Source organism: Hakea prostrata, chromosome 4, assembly GCF_041222555.1.
Source record: "Hakea prostrata isolate BN-2017 chromosome 4, UWA_Hpros_2, whole genome shotgun sequence".
In the NCBI taxonomy this organism is placed as follows: Eukaryota; Viridiplantae; Streptophyta; class Magnoliopsida; order Proteales; family Proteaceae; genus Hakea; species Hakea prostrata.
The window spans coordinates 3,886,358-3,903,682 of NC_142603.1; the positions used below are offsets into that span (position 1 = coordinate 3,886,358).

General features: G+C 39.3%; 5 protein-coding genes across 6 annotated transcripts; 2 read left to right on the forward strand and 3 right to left on the reverse strand.

Annotated features, from left to right (window-relative positions):
* Positions 1–624: 624 nt before the first annotated feature.
* LOC149017158 (transcription factor bHLH113-like) lies at positions 625–1,872 on the reverse strand. Its single transcript, XM_089152886.1, has 6 exons — positions 1,657–1,872; positions 1,415–1,579; positions 1,239–1,304; positions 1,074–1,139; positions 908–964; positions 625–780 (listed from the first exon to the last, which is right to left on the reverse strand). Exons 1-6 carry the CDS (start codon positions 1,870–1,872, stop codon positions 625–627), a joined length of 726 nt encoding a protein of 241 aa, XP_089009012.1.
* Positions 1,873–3,300: 1,428 nt separating this feature from the next.
* Positions 3,301–3,822, reverse strand: LOC149017159 (uncharacterized). Its single transcript, XM_089152888.1, has one exon. It carries the CDS (start codon positions 3,820–3,822, stop codon positions 3,301–3,303), a length of 522 nt encoding a protein of 173 aa, XP_089009014.1.
* A 1,847-nt stretch (positions 3,823–5,669) lies between these two features.
* EMB3101 (Tetratricopeptide repeat (TPR)-like superfamily protein) lies at positions 5,670–9,924 on the forward strand. Of its 2 annotated transcripts, none has more exons than XM_089151484.1 (5): positions 5,670–8,207; positions 8,290–8,353; positions 8,767–9,062; positions 9,157–9,252; positions 9,348–9,924. In XM_089151484.1, the coding sequence occupies exon 1, from the start codon at positions 5,849–5,851 to the stop codon at positions 7,388–7,390; it is 1,542 nt and encodes a 513-aa protein (XP_089007610.1). In that variant the 5' UTR covers positions 5,670–5,848; the 3' UTR covers positions 7,391–8,207; positions 8,290–8,353; positions 8,767–9,062; positions 9,157–9,252; positions 9,348–9,924. The 2 variants fall into 2 exon arrangements, with proteins under 2 accessions (XP_089007610.1, XP_089007611.1); XM_089151485.1 differs by having other exon boundaries at positions 5,670–7,424; positions 9,348–9,920.
* On the forward strand, positions 8,811–9,521 carry LOC149017161 (uncharacterized). The gene is made up of 3 exons (XM_089152889.1): positions 8,811–9,062; positions 9,157–9,252; positions 9,348–9,521. The coding sequence occupies exons 1-3, from the start codon at positions 8,811–8,813 to the stop codon at positions 9,519–9,521; spliced, it is 522 nt and encodes a 173-aa protein (XP_089009015.1).
* A 1,695-nt stretch (positions 9,925–11,619) lies between the features above and the next one.
* On the reverse strand, positions 11,620–16,283 carry LOC149017162 (MFP1 attachment factor 1-like). The gene is made up of 2 exons (XM_089151486.1): positions 15,748–16,283; positions 11,620–12,218 (listed from the first exon to the last, which is right to left on the reverse strand). The coding sequence occupies exon 1, from the start codon at positions 16,261–16,263 to the stop codon at positions 15,748–15,750; it is 516 nt and encodes a 171-aa protein (XP_089007612.1). The 5' UTR covers positions 16,264–16,283; the 3' UTR covers positions 11,620–12,218.
* Between the last annotated feature and the right edge of the window lie 1,042 nt (positions 16,284–17,325).

Genomic DNA, 17,325 nt, shown 5'->3' on the forward strand with positions numbered 1-17,325 from the left:
GGAGTTCGAACTTGTTGACCATCGAATTGATCGAACACACACAACAGAACAAAGTTGCAGAGAAGCTGACTAAACGACGAAGAAGGACATGCTGACTCAGCTCTCAACTTACAAATCATACACAAGGAAACGTTGCTGTCTCATCATCATCTTCCTCCTAAATGATTGCAGAAAGGCTTCAGGCACAGATGGAAACCAGCACTGGAGATAGAATGCTTGAATTCAAAATCAATTCAACCCAGTATATTTGATGTGAATGCGAATACAATCAATCACATGCGGCGTTGCATTTTTCCAGAATTCTGCTCATTTGGATTGACCATTTCTTTGTGTTTTCTGCACAACTCCGAAGACACAAAACCCAATGAAAAGAAACCAAATTTCTCATCTCGAACAATCCAGAATTCAGTTTAGTCACTTGGGTTGCTTTTTCCAATCACATAATCTTCAATGATGTATGTGAAATATGTGTATAAAGTATAAACTCCCCTTTCCAATAAAACAAAAATAAACCTTTATTTTCTATAAAATCAGCCACGAAAAGCACGGAAAAGAGTATAAGAGAGACCAGCAGTTCTGTTTTCTCCATCTCTGTCCTTTTGTATGTGAAGTCTGAAAAAGAATTCACTGTTTGGAGTTGGTGTCGGATGCCATGGCAGACGACCAGAAATCAGCTCCATTAGTGTTGGCCACCATAGTAGTCCATGCTACTGGCACCAAACACAAACCTCTACTTCTCAGATCATACTTTGATTCATCTTCTTCAGCCTTATTTCCCTTCTTACATGAAGGAAAGAGACAAGCATCACCAATTGCAACAAAAACATGGATTCTATTAATGGTGGCAACAATTAAGTTTAATAAGGTCATAACAATTAACAATTCCAAAGTGAAAAAACTAAAGAACTGGGAATATATTTACATGAGACGATGGCAGTTTCTGCATATATGGAGAACTCAGAACCTGTCAAACACAACACACATAAATAATTTCTCAGCTTTTATTATATAAACAATCTGTTTTCCTTCGTTACTTCTGGTCACCCTCACCACCAGTGGGATTAGCCAATTACCTGAACTTGGTCATGCAGAAATTTGATGTATCCCGCAGTTTCATGAAGAACGGAAGCTGTGTCTGTCTGTATCACCCAAAAGTACAAAACCCCAGATAATTAAAACGAAAAAAAAAGAGAAGGAAGAAATCTCAATCAGTTAGATTTATTTTCATTATCTCTTACCTTCCCGAAAGGAGAAACAAGTTGCTGCAATGCTGTTATTCGTTCTCCAATATTCTCCTTTTTAGCCTATCAATCGAGAGAAGAGAGATTTCAACATAAACATACCGAACTGGTTTTTATACTTTTTTTTAACACAATAACCTAATTAATTAAGATTCTGCAACCATTTCTCTGACCTTTGCAGACCCAGTTGAGGTGGGATTATCTGTTTTAGCCTTCTTGTTCCTTTTCCGGTTTTCGCTTGAAGTTCTTGAAACTAAGTTCGAACCAGGAACAGAACCCAGTCCCAATTCATATCGCTTCTTTTGCTCTATCTTCGCTTCTCCATCTCCATTTTGGGACTTCACGGACAAAATTTCACCCATCAGTTCAAGGAGCAATCTTTGTCAAGCAAAAAACATCTGGTTTCCATTCATACCTTAGATTTGGTAGATGAAACGGAAGAAGAGTCACTGGAAATGATTCCCGATTTCTTTGCGATCACCTTGTATTCACCAAACGGTTTATCTCCTTGCTCATATGGCTCCCCAAAACCAAGCATATTGGGACTGTTTTCAACTGGAAAGATGAAGCTTCCATTGCCGGCAATGGAAGGTAGCAGGCCTTCGTTGTAGGCCTTGTTCGCAGACTCCATTAAAGAGATTCGCGGAACTGATTACTATGAGAACTTGGAGACCACTGAAATAGAGAGCAAATGTGGCGATCTGCAACTGCAATGTGCAGCCTGGCGTCTCTAGGTGTACACGTCAGAAGCTTTGTAGTCTTTGATGATGACAAGGGAAGAAGGAGATGAGGGAAAGACTTTCTTCTGAGAGTTACAGCTCTGTTACTTTCTCAGAAATTTGTTTTCTTGTTGCGCCTTGTTCCAGACTCTTTGTTGGATTCGCAGTGGCAAGAGACTCTGAGGCTCTCTGGGAAAGAGATTTTCCGGAGCTGCTCCTCTGGTTTCGATTTTGCTGTATCAGTCAAAGCCGCTACAGTCGATAAACCTGTGCATGTTGTCTTCTCGCAGGAGAACGAAAGGCGCTTTTCTGTTTGATCTTCGTAGAAGGAAGAGCTCCTCTGTCTGGTTATAAAAACGTGACTCTCTGGGCGTCAACGGAAGTGCATTGTATGAACCGCACGATCTGATTACATTTTGAATTTCAGATTCCAATCAAACGGTCAGGATACACGAAAGTAGGAATCAAGAGAAAGTTCATGGAGGACTCCGTCGTTAGCTGCAGGATGAGCCAAGTGGCGGCCTGTTGATGAACGGTTTGCCGGAGAAGAAGGTGAAAACGAAGGTGGAGAGAAGCGGGGCCCACGGAATCCGAGTGCGAAATAAAAATTTACTATTGTATACATTTATTTGCTGTACAGAGCAATGCAGGTGACATCTCAATTATTCAAATTGGATGGCTAAGATTAAATTTTGTTAGAATCCTCACAAAGCCCCTGTAATATTTCACCACTATTCGTCTTTGTCAGTGCAGGGTTGGTAGAGTGGTAAAATTCATAGTGGAGAGGTCATGGGTTCCATTATTTTGGATGACAAAGCTCCCTCTAAGGATATAATCGAGGTGCGCACTAGCTAGCCCGGATGAACGTGAGACACCAAAAATATTTCACCACCATTATTCTAGTACATGACTCAGAGTGTAAAAGAAAAACAAATTCTAACCATTCGATTGTAATATTCCACATGGCATTTTGAGACACTGCACTATTGTGCATTGTAGACGATGTGCATAACAGATGATCTTTTTCCTCGAACAGCTGGAAAACCCTTTACAACCCATAGGTTAGCGTCAGTATGATGAGACTTTAATATCCAAGCTGGAACGGGGTAAGAAAGAATACAAGGAAAGGGATACAAAAGTTGGGTTTTATGGTAATCCATTATTGAAACCATCGAAAACCACTGTGAACTTGACCTGGAAAGGCTTCAATATTTTTTTTGGTAATCAAGCTTTCATTAAGAAACAGGGGCATGGATGGAAACTGAGCATAAGTTCAATAACCAATCAGAGGAACATGGCCAATAACTCGGGCCCTGAACCGAGTAGGCCTTCTGTGCTAGCTAATCCGCAACATTATTGGATCTTCTAGGAACATAAATAGGCTTGAAGCCAAGGAATCTACTACCTATAAACTTAATGTCTTCAATTACAAGTAGTATGAAAATAAGGGGTAAGGCTGACTCAAATAAGTAACTCATTAGCAGTTGAGAGTCGGATTCTATCTCCACGAATTCAAATCCATTGGCCATAGCTTCTAACATCCCTGCTCGCATAGCTTCGGCCTCCCCTTCAATCATTGATGAGAATGGTTTGGGGATGGATACGGCAACTAGAGGCTTTTCTTTCCAATCTCTAATGATGATCCCCATACCTCCTTTCTTTGTCTTCGGTTTCCAAGTTGCATCAATATTCACCTTAACGAAAGGATGGTTTGGGTGCTTCCATTCCACTCTTTCCTCCCCAATATTTCTATTCTCATTCATGGCATTTTGATTTACCTTCTTGACTGATGACCAAAATTCTGAGTGTGCTTGGGTTGCCATTTGCATTACTTCAATTGGTGATTTTAGTGACTCACCCATTACCCTAGAGTTTTTTGCTTTCCACTAGGACCATAAAATGAAAGATATCAGGCTTTCCACTTTTTCTCCCTCCTTCTTTTCTAGTATTTGTAAATCTGCCCAAGATTTCATCCAATCGGCTAATGTAGAGATTTCTCTTTCAGAACTTCTCCATGATAAAGGACTACCAAACCACACTGCTTTGGCAAATTCACAATGGAGAAGAGTGTGAGTAATGGTTTCTTTTTCGGTCCCACAAGGCCCATAAAGTTGGTCCACTTTCATTCCTCTTTTGTTTAGCTATTTTGAGATGGCTAAACTGTCATTGCATGCTCTCCATAAGAAGTTCTTCACTTTGGGAAGGGTTTTACAATCCCAAATGTCCATCCAGTTTGTTGAATTCATTTCTTCCCAATTGTGCACTCTTGAGGAGGATGGGGTTCTATCTTCTTCTCTTTCTTGGATTTTTTCAATCAATCTATAGGCTGATTTGATGAAAAATCTATCATAATTGCTAACCCCCATACATACTTGAGTGTTTTGAGACGGAAATAGAGCTAATGGTATGCTAAGAATTGCATCAGCCTCATGTGGTAAGAAATACATGTTTATCTTCTCTTCCAACCATGTGGGCAAATTATTGGGCGAATGCAAATAATGTGATTTATTCGTCCAAATGTGCGTCTTTCCCATTAATTCGGTTAAATTCTCAACTTCTACGGTTCTACCTAAATGCATGAAATTCGCGATTAATTTTGACCAAACGGAGTTATATGCAAATAACCAATTTTACATTGCAAACATGTTTAGGATTTATCTTTTTTCGATTTATCTTTTTTCTTCTTCTTTCTAATGTAAATTTTCTCCAAACGATTATTCTGAAAACGACTTGCTCACACTCTTCGGCTTCATATGTCTTGGTGGCTTGGATTGAGGTCATTTTCTTTGATGTAATAGATGGTAAACCTCAAACTTTTTTGTGATTCTTCCATTCATCTACAATCAATTTATGCACATTCCCTTCTGTGATTCTTCATCTACCAATTAGTTGAGATTCTAAACTTGAAAATGACTCATGAAGCTAAGAGGCTAAGCAGCCTAAGCTCTCTATCCGTTAGTCATTTTTGAATCAGTAAAATCTAAAACCATGGATTTTTTCTTCTTCTTATGTTGAACGTGTTCATTTAATAAGCAATTTCTAATGGAGGCATAAGGGCAGTTTGACTACAAAGAAGATGAATTAGTTCCTCGCAATCAGAGTAAACAACAACATTGGAGATATCAAAGAGTAGCTTTAACCGCCAAAGCCTCACCTGTAAGAACATGTTCAAACATAGCAGGTTCTGAGAAGGCCTTCAAGATAGATCATTGCTCGTAAAAAATCACGTAACCCACACCACCATCAACTTTTCCCGATGCCTGGGAAGGATCACAGCAAATCATAAAACCTCCATTATCCTGCATCTATGGAGAAAACGAGCACCGCCGAATCACCCTGCCAGCTCCTTCATGATTCATTTGTCCTCTTGGAACTTCTACAAATTACGATTGCTGCAGCTTGAACCTTTCCAATAACATCCTCCGGCTACTCTTTTTTATTAAAAATAAACTCATTCTTTGCAATCCATAGTTACAACAAATGAAGGTGCAGTGCCACCAGCAGCTCCTTTTTCCTTGTTCACAGCTAAACTTTAATTCATGCCATTTATCCAGCCATTTACATAGTGAATAAACTTTATCCACTGTAGGACAATAGTCTTTTGGCTCTTCCAATAATTAACTTATTTTTGAACTAGTTTCTTTAATTGCATACAATAAATAATCCAAGTATATTGACTTTACGATTTTACTCCCACTTTAAGGTTAATTTCTTCGAGAATTTCAGACCTCCATCAATGGCGGTCCTATATTTCATAAAATCGTTTTTTTTTTTCGAGGCAAACCACATTAAGCCAATAAAATGATCTGAAAGTTGTGCCCATCGTCGTCGTTTTGATTTGAGATAGATTCTTCTTACGTTCCCTGGTAGCTAGAAGAATTTAGGAAAATGAGATGGCCAGGGTTTCTCACACCAACGCATCTTTCTCAACTTCTCCGAAAACAGAAGAATCCATTAACTGCTTTTCGTATCTTCAGCGAAGCCAAATCACGTTATTCCAATTACCGCCACAATGGTCCCGTCTACTCCACTATGATAGACATCCTGGGAAGCTCTGGCCGATTCTCTGAGATGAAGGAATTGCTCGAACAGATGAAAGAGGATTCCTGTGAGAGCAAAGATTCTGTTCTTGCCAATGCAATCAAAACCTACGCCAAAGCGGATTTGCTTGACCAAGCCATCTCGTTGTTTAGAAGCCTTCCACAATTCAATTGCGTTAATTGGACAAAATCCTTTGAAACCATCTTAGAGGTACTTCTGAACAAGGCTAAGTTCGAGACGGCACATCGAATCTACTTGGAGAACTCAAACAGGTGGGAGGTGAAGACTTATATCCGTTCCTTCAACTTGTTCATTGATGCTCTTTGTCGGATAAATCGTTCGGATCTAGCCCTTGATATTTTTCAAGAGATGAGTAATCAATCTTGCTATCCGGATAGGGAGACGTATCGATTGTTAATGAAAGGCTTATGTGAAGATGGAAGGCTAAATGAGGCTGTTCACTTGCTGTATTCTATGCTCCGGAGAATCTCGCAAAAGGGCTGTGGCGAGGACGTAAGCGTTTATATAACACTCTTACATGCTTTATGTGACAATGGGCAGGTCGAAGAAGCTTTGGAGATACTTGCCAAAGTCTTAAGGAAGGGGTTGAAGGCTCCGAAGAGGAGCCTCCAGGGTCTCGACCTGAACCGCTGTCTTGAAGGTGAGAATCCAGAAAAGATTAAGTGTTTAATCAGTGAGGCTCTGATCAGAGGTGGTATTCCTAGTTCGGCTGGTTATAGTGCTATTGCATGGGATCTTTATTCCGAAGGCAAAATCTGCGACGCCAACAAAATGTTCGATGAAATGCGGGAGAGGGGGTTTTTGCCATCAGTTTCGATGTATGAGGCAAAAATATCAGCCTTGTGTAATGCTCAAAGAGCTGAGGAAGCTGTGAAGGTTATTGAAAAGGAAATGGTGGAGGGAAATTGTGTTCCCTCCGTCACTACGTATAACATTGTGATGAAAGGCCTATGTGATGTACGGCAGCCACTGATGGCCATGGGCTACTTAGAGAAGATGTTTAAACAGGTGGGTTGTTCTCCTAACAAGGAATCTTACAGTACTTTAATGGATGGTTTGTGTCAAGAAGGTCAGTATGATGAAGGGAGTAGGGTTCTAGAGAGGATGTTGGACAGAGGTTTTGGGCCTTGTGATGCCACTTATAATAGACTTATCAGAGGGCTTTGCCTAGTGGGGAAGAGATATGATGCCGTGCTCTGGCTGGAAGAGATGGTCAGCCGAGGAAAGCTACCAGATATTTCTGTGTGGGAATCATTGGTTACTGCTGTATGTTCTGATATGGTCAAGCCTGGTGCTTCTGTTGTTGATACACTTCAACAGCTTGCAAAATCTGAAGAGGGCTTCAAATCTGGTTGTTCTTGTCTCTAAATGTAGATGGAGAAGTGATGAGGAGCTTATATAGGTCAATCCAATTAAACTCAATCTTATTCGTTTATGTATTTATGGGTTTCACAACTAGAAGAATTAACTATTAAAGAAAGAAGAAGAAAAAAATTGAAGAATTATGTAAACAAGAAATATGTGAGATATTGGATACCAAACCATATGGATTTAGTCTAGTCATCTCACAGATCTGAGTCTCAACAGCTTTGTCTGGAGAGTCGATGGAAATACTAACCTCGCATACTGTGAGCCTTGCATATATACTTCTTTCCTGCAGAAAGACAAATTCATATTTGAGAAGATGATTTATTTAATCAATTTAACCCTGATTTCTGTAGGGAGATTGATTTTGTCAATGAGTTACTGTTTATATTTCTGAAAATGGAAATTCTGATTACAAAGAGTTGGGAAAGGAATTGCTCAGGTAAGAGTAGAAAGATGTGTGCATGTTTACTCCTTAAGCTAACTCTGTCATGGTTTATGAAAGTTAAGCTCCATAACTTTACTCAGATCTAGTTGCATTCCCCTCATATGATGTAATCTAGCTAGTTTCATCTGATCTTTTATGTTGAGTATTTCAATGTCCTTGAAAATTTCATACTGTAGTGTAATTGCCTTCTCTTCTTTTTCCCTTTCTAAACTGTCTCCATTGGATGTCTCCTTTTCTTGCCTTGATTTAGACTCTAATACAAAGAGTTTCTTCGACAAGTCAAGCCAGCCCCCCTCCACTGGGCCTGAGACTTGAATGCTGCGCATTTAGTGCGCAGCACTGAAGTTGAACCGCCTTCGCTGTCATTGCAATGTAAACCGTTGGACTCCTTTATTTGGTTATTATTTCCAGTTTAGTTTATGTACCTTAATGTCAGTTTGTTGCTCAAGTTCAGAAGTTGAAGAAGATCAGTGGCAGATTGTTATCAACAGAAGACATCCAATCCACATACCTAAGAGGTGAATATATGCTTTACTATTTGTGCTATTTTTGGGGTTTCATGGATTTAAGTTTCACAAGTTGTTGAACAGCTTGTTGGGGAAAAGTTCTATCTGGTCAAGTAGTGCCTACACCTTTGAAAAAACTACCTCAAGTAAACTTCATACACAGCCCACGGTTTCCTTACCTTTCTGGTAAGGGCACAGCTCACGGTATTCAGGCGTTAGTGCGTTACATTCCTCTTTCCAATGCCCAATATGTCGGTTTTACCATTCCAAATCCCACATAAATGTTAACCGATTATAAAAGAAAAGCCCAAGCCTACCAGAAAGAGAAAGATAAAAAAGCCGAAGACGTCACGGATCAGTTCTTTTCTTATTTTATATATATATTGCGCCAGAGTTGTCTTAGTGCTTTTCATCTAAAAACCCAGGTAAGGTCATAGGAAGATCACCACTAGCGTTTACCGATCAAAGCATGGGAGTTGAAGGAGGAGAAAGAAAGTGGGTGGTGATGAAACCCAGCCGCAGCGATGATGTGTTGGAGGCAGATGAGCAGTTGAGGATCGCCGGTAAGGTCAGGGATCATTTTGATTCCATGGCACCCAAACGACCAATCAAGCCCAACCGCAGCGATCCTGATTCTTCTTCATCTACTCTGTCCTTCTTGGGTGGAGAAAACGTTCCTGAGTACCACAAGTTCCTCTCTCTAAAATCGGAACAACCTAACGTAGTGACTTCCTTCTTCTTCCCACTCTTGTTTACAGGGTTAGTTTTATATTTTGGTTTCTATGTTCTAACTGCTCTGTTTTTGTCTTTCTCAGCCAATTTTGTCTGACGGATCATCCTTGGTGCAAGAGGAGTTTGTGGAAACACCCTACTACAGGGAATTGATATCGGTTGACAAAGAACACCACACGGTTCGATTTTAATTATCCCCTTCTCGCCCTTCCATTGTTTTTGGGTAATTCTTAAATCGCCTTTGATTACCAGTTTTGTAACTTGTTGGATGCAGACGGGAAGTGGATTTATAAGGCTAGGAGAAAGCTTTGGAGATGGGTATGGTATACAGTTGCAAAGTGGTGGACATGAACATGTACGGGCAGCAGAGACGGTGGTTTTCAGAAGCAACCCAGCTAGAAATGACTGGATCCCTATCACTGATGTAGCAGCAGGGGAGATAGTCTGATGATCTCCGATCTGCGGATTTTACTTTTTAAAGGGTTGATCTTCGGAACAGGGCATATGTTTATATAACAATTTTAATCTTCACCATATAATTCTCAATTATCTATGATCGATCTCCTGTTGGGATGGAAGTCTTGGACTGTGTTGAAATTGTGCGTGTTCATATGGTGTGGTATTTACTAATAATGATAAATAATGGATTTGATTCGTATCAGGCCAATTTCATCTCTTGCAAGCCTAACCGGAGCGAGAATTTGTCGGATGACTGAAACGTCGCTTTCCTGCATCTTCATCGTCTTTGTCGTCATCATCTTCGACAGAAAACATTGGAAATCTAATAGTTTTATTGTCTCATGTAGCCAACTTTGGACATGATTTTTACTTTTCGCTTTCAGTTTCAGAGTTTGAATGTGGTTGTGTTAGTTTCCTTTCCCTTTCTCTCTTTTTCTCTGGGTGACCGATACCAACATTGATCGACGTGGATGAGCCGGTTTGGCATCAGAAAAACCAATAGGACGATAAACTATGTTTTGAATCTTGGATCTCATATCAGGGAAGATAGCCCGATACAGATACGGAGATACAATTGGTCCCGGCTGCCAGAAGGCCCAGAACTACTTTAATGAGCTAGATCAGATTTTTGTTAAGGCGTGTGGCATATTTCAGTGAAGTTGTTGAATGAGCATCAAGTGACATAAATAATCCATCCCTATACCATCATTATAATAATAGAGCAGCTCTCCTCACCCCAATCCTACCAGGAAACTGAAATCTCCAAGTGGATCCAGTAGACATTACGTGAGAGATGGTAAAGGTTAATTGTTTCAAATGGTGATGGTTTCTTGAATAAAGTGAATACGGAACACAACAATAATAAGCAACAAATGCCATTTTTATGGGGAGATGATATTCGTGTGAGAAAGGGATTATTCACATATAGAATGGGGATCTAATCGCCCGTGCTGATGCCGGCCATAATCAATATGAAATCAGCACCAAAGATCGCTCAGTCGTAAAGCCCTTAGAACTGGACGTGTTTCTGGTACAATAATAGCACATTCAACTGTAAATTGCCAAATTTGAGTTTGGGCATGGAATTCAATATAAACATCCAACAGCCTATTTAAGGACTAGGCTATGGTACTAACTTCAGCACTTGACGGAAGTTCTTACCCCAAAATAGAAAAGCACTACACAGAAAACTTTCCCATATTTCCTACCCGGCAGGCAAACTAATGTCATTTTTAGTTTTTTTGTTTTTTTTTTTGGGGGGTTGTGTTGGGGTTCGTTCATACAACACAATGGGGATGAAGCTTACCCAGATATGAGAAGAAACGCATGGAAATGGAGAATGGGCCCAAGATTTGTTCAAGCAAATATGGCTGGTTCGTTTCTCTAAGCCTATCAGCCATTTATTGATCCATAATTACTTGAAGCAATGGCAAAGGCTTCAAAAAAAAAAACAATCTCCAGAAGTTAAAAAAGAAAATCAAATTATCAGAATGCTAAAAACATGATCAGCCTATTTCTGGTGTAAGCTATCTTTTACGAGGAAAAGTACCCATCTCTAGGTGGCGAGATCCTTTAAACAACAGAAATGACCCAAGGCTCTTTATTGATCCATCAAGTGTAGCATGAAGACTGATATTTCAAAAAGAGAAATGGGAATACAGAACAAACTGAGCAATAACTGCAGAATAGGTGAGAGACAATAACAAAATAAATGAACAGTAAGCACCACTGAGATCTAGTGACCTACCTTTTGGCTGACTTGTTCATACTAATTGCTAGAACCACCAGTAATGCTAGATAGGGTCAATAATGACATACCACCAGAAGACATCAACATTTAAAATTACAAGAGGTTGCTAGGAAAGCATTATAGATGTGAAAGGCCTACCTAAAAGACTATTGATCATGCGAGGCTGACTAAATGTTTCATTATTTGAAAATTTTCCACTAACCAAAATGAGGAAGATACAAGCTTCCTAAGTACTACAAACAAACTATACCCCCAAATTTTAATGTTAACCAGCAATATGCCAATTTTAGCCCTGGGGGGAGCGGCCGCTGGGGGGGGGGAAGAGAATTCAGCAGTAGCTTTATCATGACCAATGTATAATGCTTTCAATCGAAGCTGAAAAATACACTACTATCTCCTCAAGTTCAAACTATCATTTAATAAGAGCTCAATGGGTGCAATAGAATATCCCAGGCTGAGCTAATGAGCATAGTTCGTACAAGTAATTGAGAAAATCTAAGGCTTAAACTAGATCTGCTGGCAGCCACAAGAACTCGATCACTTCCAAATCATAGAAAGTATGCTGTCAACCTAAGGGTAGGCATTTTAAGCTATAACCTTGTACTCAAGCACGTAATTTCCCTCATAGTAAAGCTATCTCGAAAAAAAGAATACAAAGAAAACATGGTGAACAAAGAATATGGTGCTTTCACAACACACAAAATAATAAAAAAAAAGAATTTATAAAGCAGTTTTGTCTTTAAATAATCTCTCCTAAACATATCAAACGATAATAACAGAAGCCTCAATCAAACATATCTTGCTCCAAAACACAGGCTAGCGAAATTTCAAGGACTGCCTTTTGAGAAGTCAAAGCACTCAAAATGATTTTGCCAAGGAACTTTGTTATAACATTCCCAGATACAGGGCCAAAAGCTTCAAGATTTGCACCAGTCTCTGTGAAAAAGTAATAGGAGGTGATCAGCTTATGGTACATCCTACCAAGAAATTTTAAAAATGTGCCACCAGACACACACACCCACCCCCCACCCCACCCCCAAAGAAAAAAGAAAAAAAAACCAAAGATAAAATAATAAAATCAGCCTATCTCTATCTTCATTCCAAGTGCCAACTACTTGGGGTTGGCTACACTGACCTTGTTTTGTCATTATGTTACAAGTATGTAAGCATATGTAGAGCATCCTACTGCGTTTTTCAATGGGTGAAGTTATCCAGTAGATAACATCATTAAATGAGGGTTGTATGGGTGGTTGTTGCCTTACCTTCGTGGTGATGTACCTGGTTAACCAGTTGTGTAACTATTTGAAATCTATATATAAAGGCAAGAAGAAGGGAAGGTAGATTTTGTATGACAACAAGATTCCAAAATTTCTCTTGAATGGGAAAGCAGGCTTCCTCAATTAAGCCAAGATAACATGGTTTCATACATAAAGCCAAATTCTGTCCATTTTCTTATTTTTATCTCTCATCTCTATACCCCAATATCTTGCTATTTTCCTTTTTCCCCCACCCATGCATTCATCAAGTGGTATTAAAGCCATACCAAGCAGCGCAGGTGGCAGAGGAAGCCCGTATATGGTGTTCTCTAAGGTTTTTCTTTGTTAATAGGGGCTTCATTTTCTGCAAAGAGCATGAATTCAGTATCCAGCTGATGAGTTTCTTCTGAATGGTGTCCGTATATGCATGGCTTTCTATTGTGTAGTTAGCCTTTTAAAGAGAAAGTTGTATGGATGGTTACCTTACAGTGATGCACATGGTTAACCAATTATATGTTAACTATTTGAAAGCCATGCAACCAGGGCTAAAGAGAAAAGAAAGAAGATCTTGTATGATAAAAGGATTCGTACAATTCCCTCAGAAAAGGAGGTAGGCTTCTTCATCTCAGCAAATATTTAACGGCTTTGTACATAAGGCAAAATTTAATTTATTTCGATTTTATCACCTATCTCTATATCCCTATTTTATCTCCTTCTACCATCCTTGCAAGCATACCATTAACTCTATTCAGAGCCAAACTTATAATAAGCCCTAACCCAGGCATGTATGAAGGTACCTGCATTCATGATGCAAACAACCAATCTCCTCGAAAAATTCTAATGAATGTAGATGTATTCCTGATGGAATACAAACTCCTAACTCACATCCACATATGAATGAGTATTCATGTACTCAAGCAGTTGAGAAAACCGACAACAGTACAATGAGTACCACCCTTGGCCAATGGAAGGAAGCGAATCTTCTATCTAGTTAGCCAATGGAAGGAAGAGACTGCTATGCCTCAGAAATAAGGAAGAGACTGCCTAGGAAGGATTAAAAGGTCACTTTTCTAAATAGTGCATGGTTTTCTTGTCAGTCTTTAGTATATTGAGCTTCCTTTTGAAATATCATTTGCTTCGACAAACATTTCTAAGGTCAAACTGAGCTCATACTATCAATGGGAAGAGAATTGTGGCCTATAGTGCTGTGGCAAACTTTCCATTTAAAAAATTAGTTCATGACCTGATGTTGATGCTGCTAGGTTCTAGGCAACTGGTGAATTGCTATATAACTCGGAAAAATCAATGCAGGAACTAGATCTATGTCTGACATGTCTGCATCAGTACTATAAGTGGCTTCTAGGGAACACATATAAGAAGATTAGTATATGAAAACAGATCAAAATTATTGCAGTCATGAACCAGAACCTGTTTTTACAATTAGTTCCAGTCCCCAAAACACCTGCCATGACAATTGGACCATTCCCTAGCAAGAGCACATGAATATGAATTCAGTCAATACTTGAGCTTCTAATATTCTGTCAAGCTAGTCTTAAAGATAAAGGAAAATGATAAAGACTCCTATAATTTCATTCAGAAAAGGAGGCGGACTTCTTCAACTTAATGAAGATTTCATGGCTTTGTACATAAGGCAAAATTTTATTCGTTTGGATTTGATCACTTATCTCTATATCTCTATTTTATCTCCTTCTACCACCCTTGCAAGCATGACATTAACTCTATCAGAGCCAAACTTATAATAAACCCTAACCCAGGCATGTATGAAGGTACCTACATTCATGAATCATGATGCAGAAAACCAATCTCCTTGGGAAATTCTAATGATGATGATGTATTCCCATTGGAAATTAGACTCCTAAATCACATCCACATAAGAAAGAGTATTCATGTACTCAAGAAGTTGTCAACAGTATAATGAATACCATCCTTGGCCAATGAAAGGAAGAGAATGTTCTGTCTAGTTAGCCAATGGAAGGAAGAGATTGTTTTGCCTTGGAAATAAGGAACAGACTGCCTAAGAAGGATTAAAAGGTCACTTTTCCAACTAGTGCAGGTGCAGGGTTTTCTTGTCAGTCTTTGAGTATATCGATCTCTGTTTTGAAATATCATTTGCTTCAACAAACTTTTCTAAGGTCAAAACTAAGCTTACATAATCAATGGGAAGAGAAATGTGGCCTACAGACACAAAGGCAAAACTTTCCATTTTCAAAATTAGTCCATGACCTGATGTTGATACTGCTAGGTTAAGGGAACTGGTGAATTGCTATATAACCCAGAAAAATAAATGTAGGAGCTAGATCCATGTCTGCATCAGTATTGTAAGTGGCTCTGAGGGAACTTACATGGAAAGTTTAGTATAAGAAAACAGATGAACATTATCGCAGTCATGATCAGCACCTGTTCTTACAACTAGTTTCAGTCCCTACAATGCCTGCAATGACAACAGGGTTACCTGAATGGCCACCGCTGGAATTGGAAAAGATGCAAAAATGAAAGATACCTAACAAGAACCTAAGTCCTACAATGCATATATGGGTTTGGCTATAACATAGCACGACTGCTATAATGGCTGAAACTCTTCAGAAGAACCATAACAAAGTATACAAAAAACCAAAATTAAACGAATTGCAATCTCCATCTTGTTTCAAAATAACTGCTTATTCCTTAACAAGATGTGTTTGCTCATGTGAGGAAGGTGTACAGGTTCTCTTGATTAGTACAACGGGAAGATCATATCCTGAAATTAAGAGAGCGGGGATGCAGAGAGGAAGCAAGGAAATGAAATTGCTAGACCTGGTAAAAGAATGAGATTATGAGAATGAAGAAAACAAGAGAAACACAGAAAATAAAGTGTTTAGATCAATCACAAATAATTAAGAATTACCTCATATAATTTCTCAAATAAGTAACACTTTTACTAGCTCACTCCTATAATTTTTCAAGGATAAGTAGGGGAAAAATTCATTCGAAATTCAATAATAATAAAAATAAAAACAAAGCTCCAAAATTCGATAAGAACCACTCTGAACGAAAAGGCCCAGACAGTTCACTGCATTATTTAACGCAACTACCATATAACAGCGGAAACGGTCCATAGTAAATACAGATTGATTTCAAACTATAAAGAAGTTCAACAGTAAACCCGAAGGTAACAGAAACCCTAAAACGTAGATCAAACACAAATTCACCTAAGATTCAGTTTGGGCAGATGAGATTTCCTCACTGGCAGGAGGACTAGCAACTTCTGCAACCGGAGCCTGCGACGAAACGTCGGGAGAAGATGCGGAGTTCGATCTGGTTTTAACAGTTTCGAGCATTCGCTTGCTGATCTCTTTGGAATAAAGCTGGAGAATCTCGATACCGTCGTCTTCGGCTGTATCCGCAGCGGCAGCAGTGGAAGCAATATAGAAGGCTTCCTCTTCGATTTGCCGAGCGGTGGAAGAAGCCTCCTCCGCCGGCATGGATCCGTAGCGCTTAGAGAGGACAGAAGGAGTCGATAGGGTTTCCACAAGGCGCTTGACGACGGCTTCCCGTGTTTGCTGCGTGGGCGGCCAAATGCTAAATCTAGTCATCTTCTCCAGCTTCACGCGAGAACTCTGCTGTTGCTGATCTTGCTGGGAATCTTCAGCTTCCGCCATTGAAGCTTGAAGCTTAGTTTCTTGGCCTTCCACCTCTGCGCTGCTTTGCTGCTCTTTGTCACCCATTGTTGAATTGGTTGCAGAAACTGACGATCTAACCAACCGTTCAAACATATATCTGTTTCATGGCCCACAATCCTTAAAGCAAATAGATCTGTGCGCTCAGTTTGGAACCTTTGATGGACAAAAAGATAATTTGGACGGCCCACCTTTAATGATGGAAAAGGTACAGAAAGCGACCGAATACAGACAAAGAGCGTAGCCTGGAAGACAAGTTTTTCAAAAGCCAATAGAAAATTCATACCTGTCAATGGTGGGTTAGTAGTGCGGTGCTAATTTACCACACGTAAAAAACGCTAAGTTAGAAAAATGGGTAGACGAGTCATTTTACTAAATGGGCCTCAATTAAATGGGGGCGTGCATGGTTTTATTTTAAATGGGCCTTAAGAGACGAGACTAATCATGCTGTGATTGGAAGGAATTGGTCATTACCAACTGGCCCATTTCTTTGCATTTAGAAAACATGATTAGGAATTCAGTAATTACATGAGCCTCTGAAGGGTGTATCGTAATTTGGTCTATTTTACTTTAACATAATTTTGAGCCCATTTAGAGAAACTCACAAACAAAAAAAAAAAAATCCTGTGGAAGGGTATTCTTGTTTTTTTTATATCAAAACATAACTTCGTATTTTAAAATCCTAGAAACACAATTTTTTTTTTTCATTCAAAAGAATAGAAAGCCTTCTGTTTTTTTAATTAAATTAAATGAAACATGTTTTTCATTCAAAAGAACAGAAAAAGCTCAAGACTTCTAACTTACAAGTATCTGACAGTTAAGGAGTGGAAGTTTTGTTGCTGCAAGAGTCTCGTATTGCTGGTCGCTGTAGGTGTATTTTCGCTATTGCTGTTATCTCCGCCCTTGTGGCATGTTATCTCTCCGTTCTTGTAGCGTGTATTTCCGTCCTTGTGGCGTGTCTATGTCCGTCTTTATGGTGTGTCAGTTGTAATAAAGGATACGTATGTTGTATTCCTTGAGCTTAAATGTTATTGTGGTTGTTACAACCACCTTTCTGAGGGTTTAGACTCGACCCATTCCTTAGTCAGAATGACTGTGTCTATTGCATGT

Excerpts from the sequence above, each read along its gene's own strand:
- EMB3101 (XM_089151484.1), top strand. The coding sequence starts at position 5,849 with ATGAGATGGCCAGGGTTTCTCACACCAACGCATCTTTCTCAACTTCTC.
- LOC149017162 (XM_089151486.1), bottom strand. The coding sequence starts at position 16,263 with ATGGGTGACAAAGAGCAGCAAAGCAGCGCAGAGGTGGAAGGCCAAGAA.
- LOC149017161 (XM_089152889.1), top strand. The coding sequence starts at position 8,811 with ATGGGAGTTGAAGGAGGAGAAAGAAAGTGGGTGGTGATGAAACCCAGC. Across the intron at positions 9,063-9,156 it reads TAAAATCGGAACAACCTAAC|CCAATTTTGTCTGACGGATC; the intron begins GTAGTGACTTCC and ends TGTCTTTCTCAG. Across the intron at positions 9,253-9,347 it reads TTGACAAAGAACACCACACG|ACGGGAAGTGGATTTATAAG; the intron begins GTTCGATTTTAA and ends TGTTGGATGCAG.
- LOC149017158 (XM_089152886.1), bottom strand. The coding sequence starts at position 1,872 with ATGGAGTCTGCGAACAAGGCCTACAACGAAGGCCTGCTACCTTCCATT. Across the intron at positions 1,580-1,656 it reads TTTCATCTACCAAATCTAAG|TCCCAAAATGGAGATGGAGA; the intron begins GTATGAATGGAA and ends TTGTCCGTGAAG. Across the intron at positions 1,305-1,414 it reads CCTCAACTGGGTCTGCAAAG|GCTAAAAAGGAGAATATTGG; the intron begins GTCAGAGAAATG and ends CTCGATTGATAG.
- LOC149017159 (XM_089152888.1), bottom strand. The coding sequence starts at position 3,822 with ATGGGTGAGTCACTAAAATCACCAATTGAAGTAATGCAAATGGCAACC.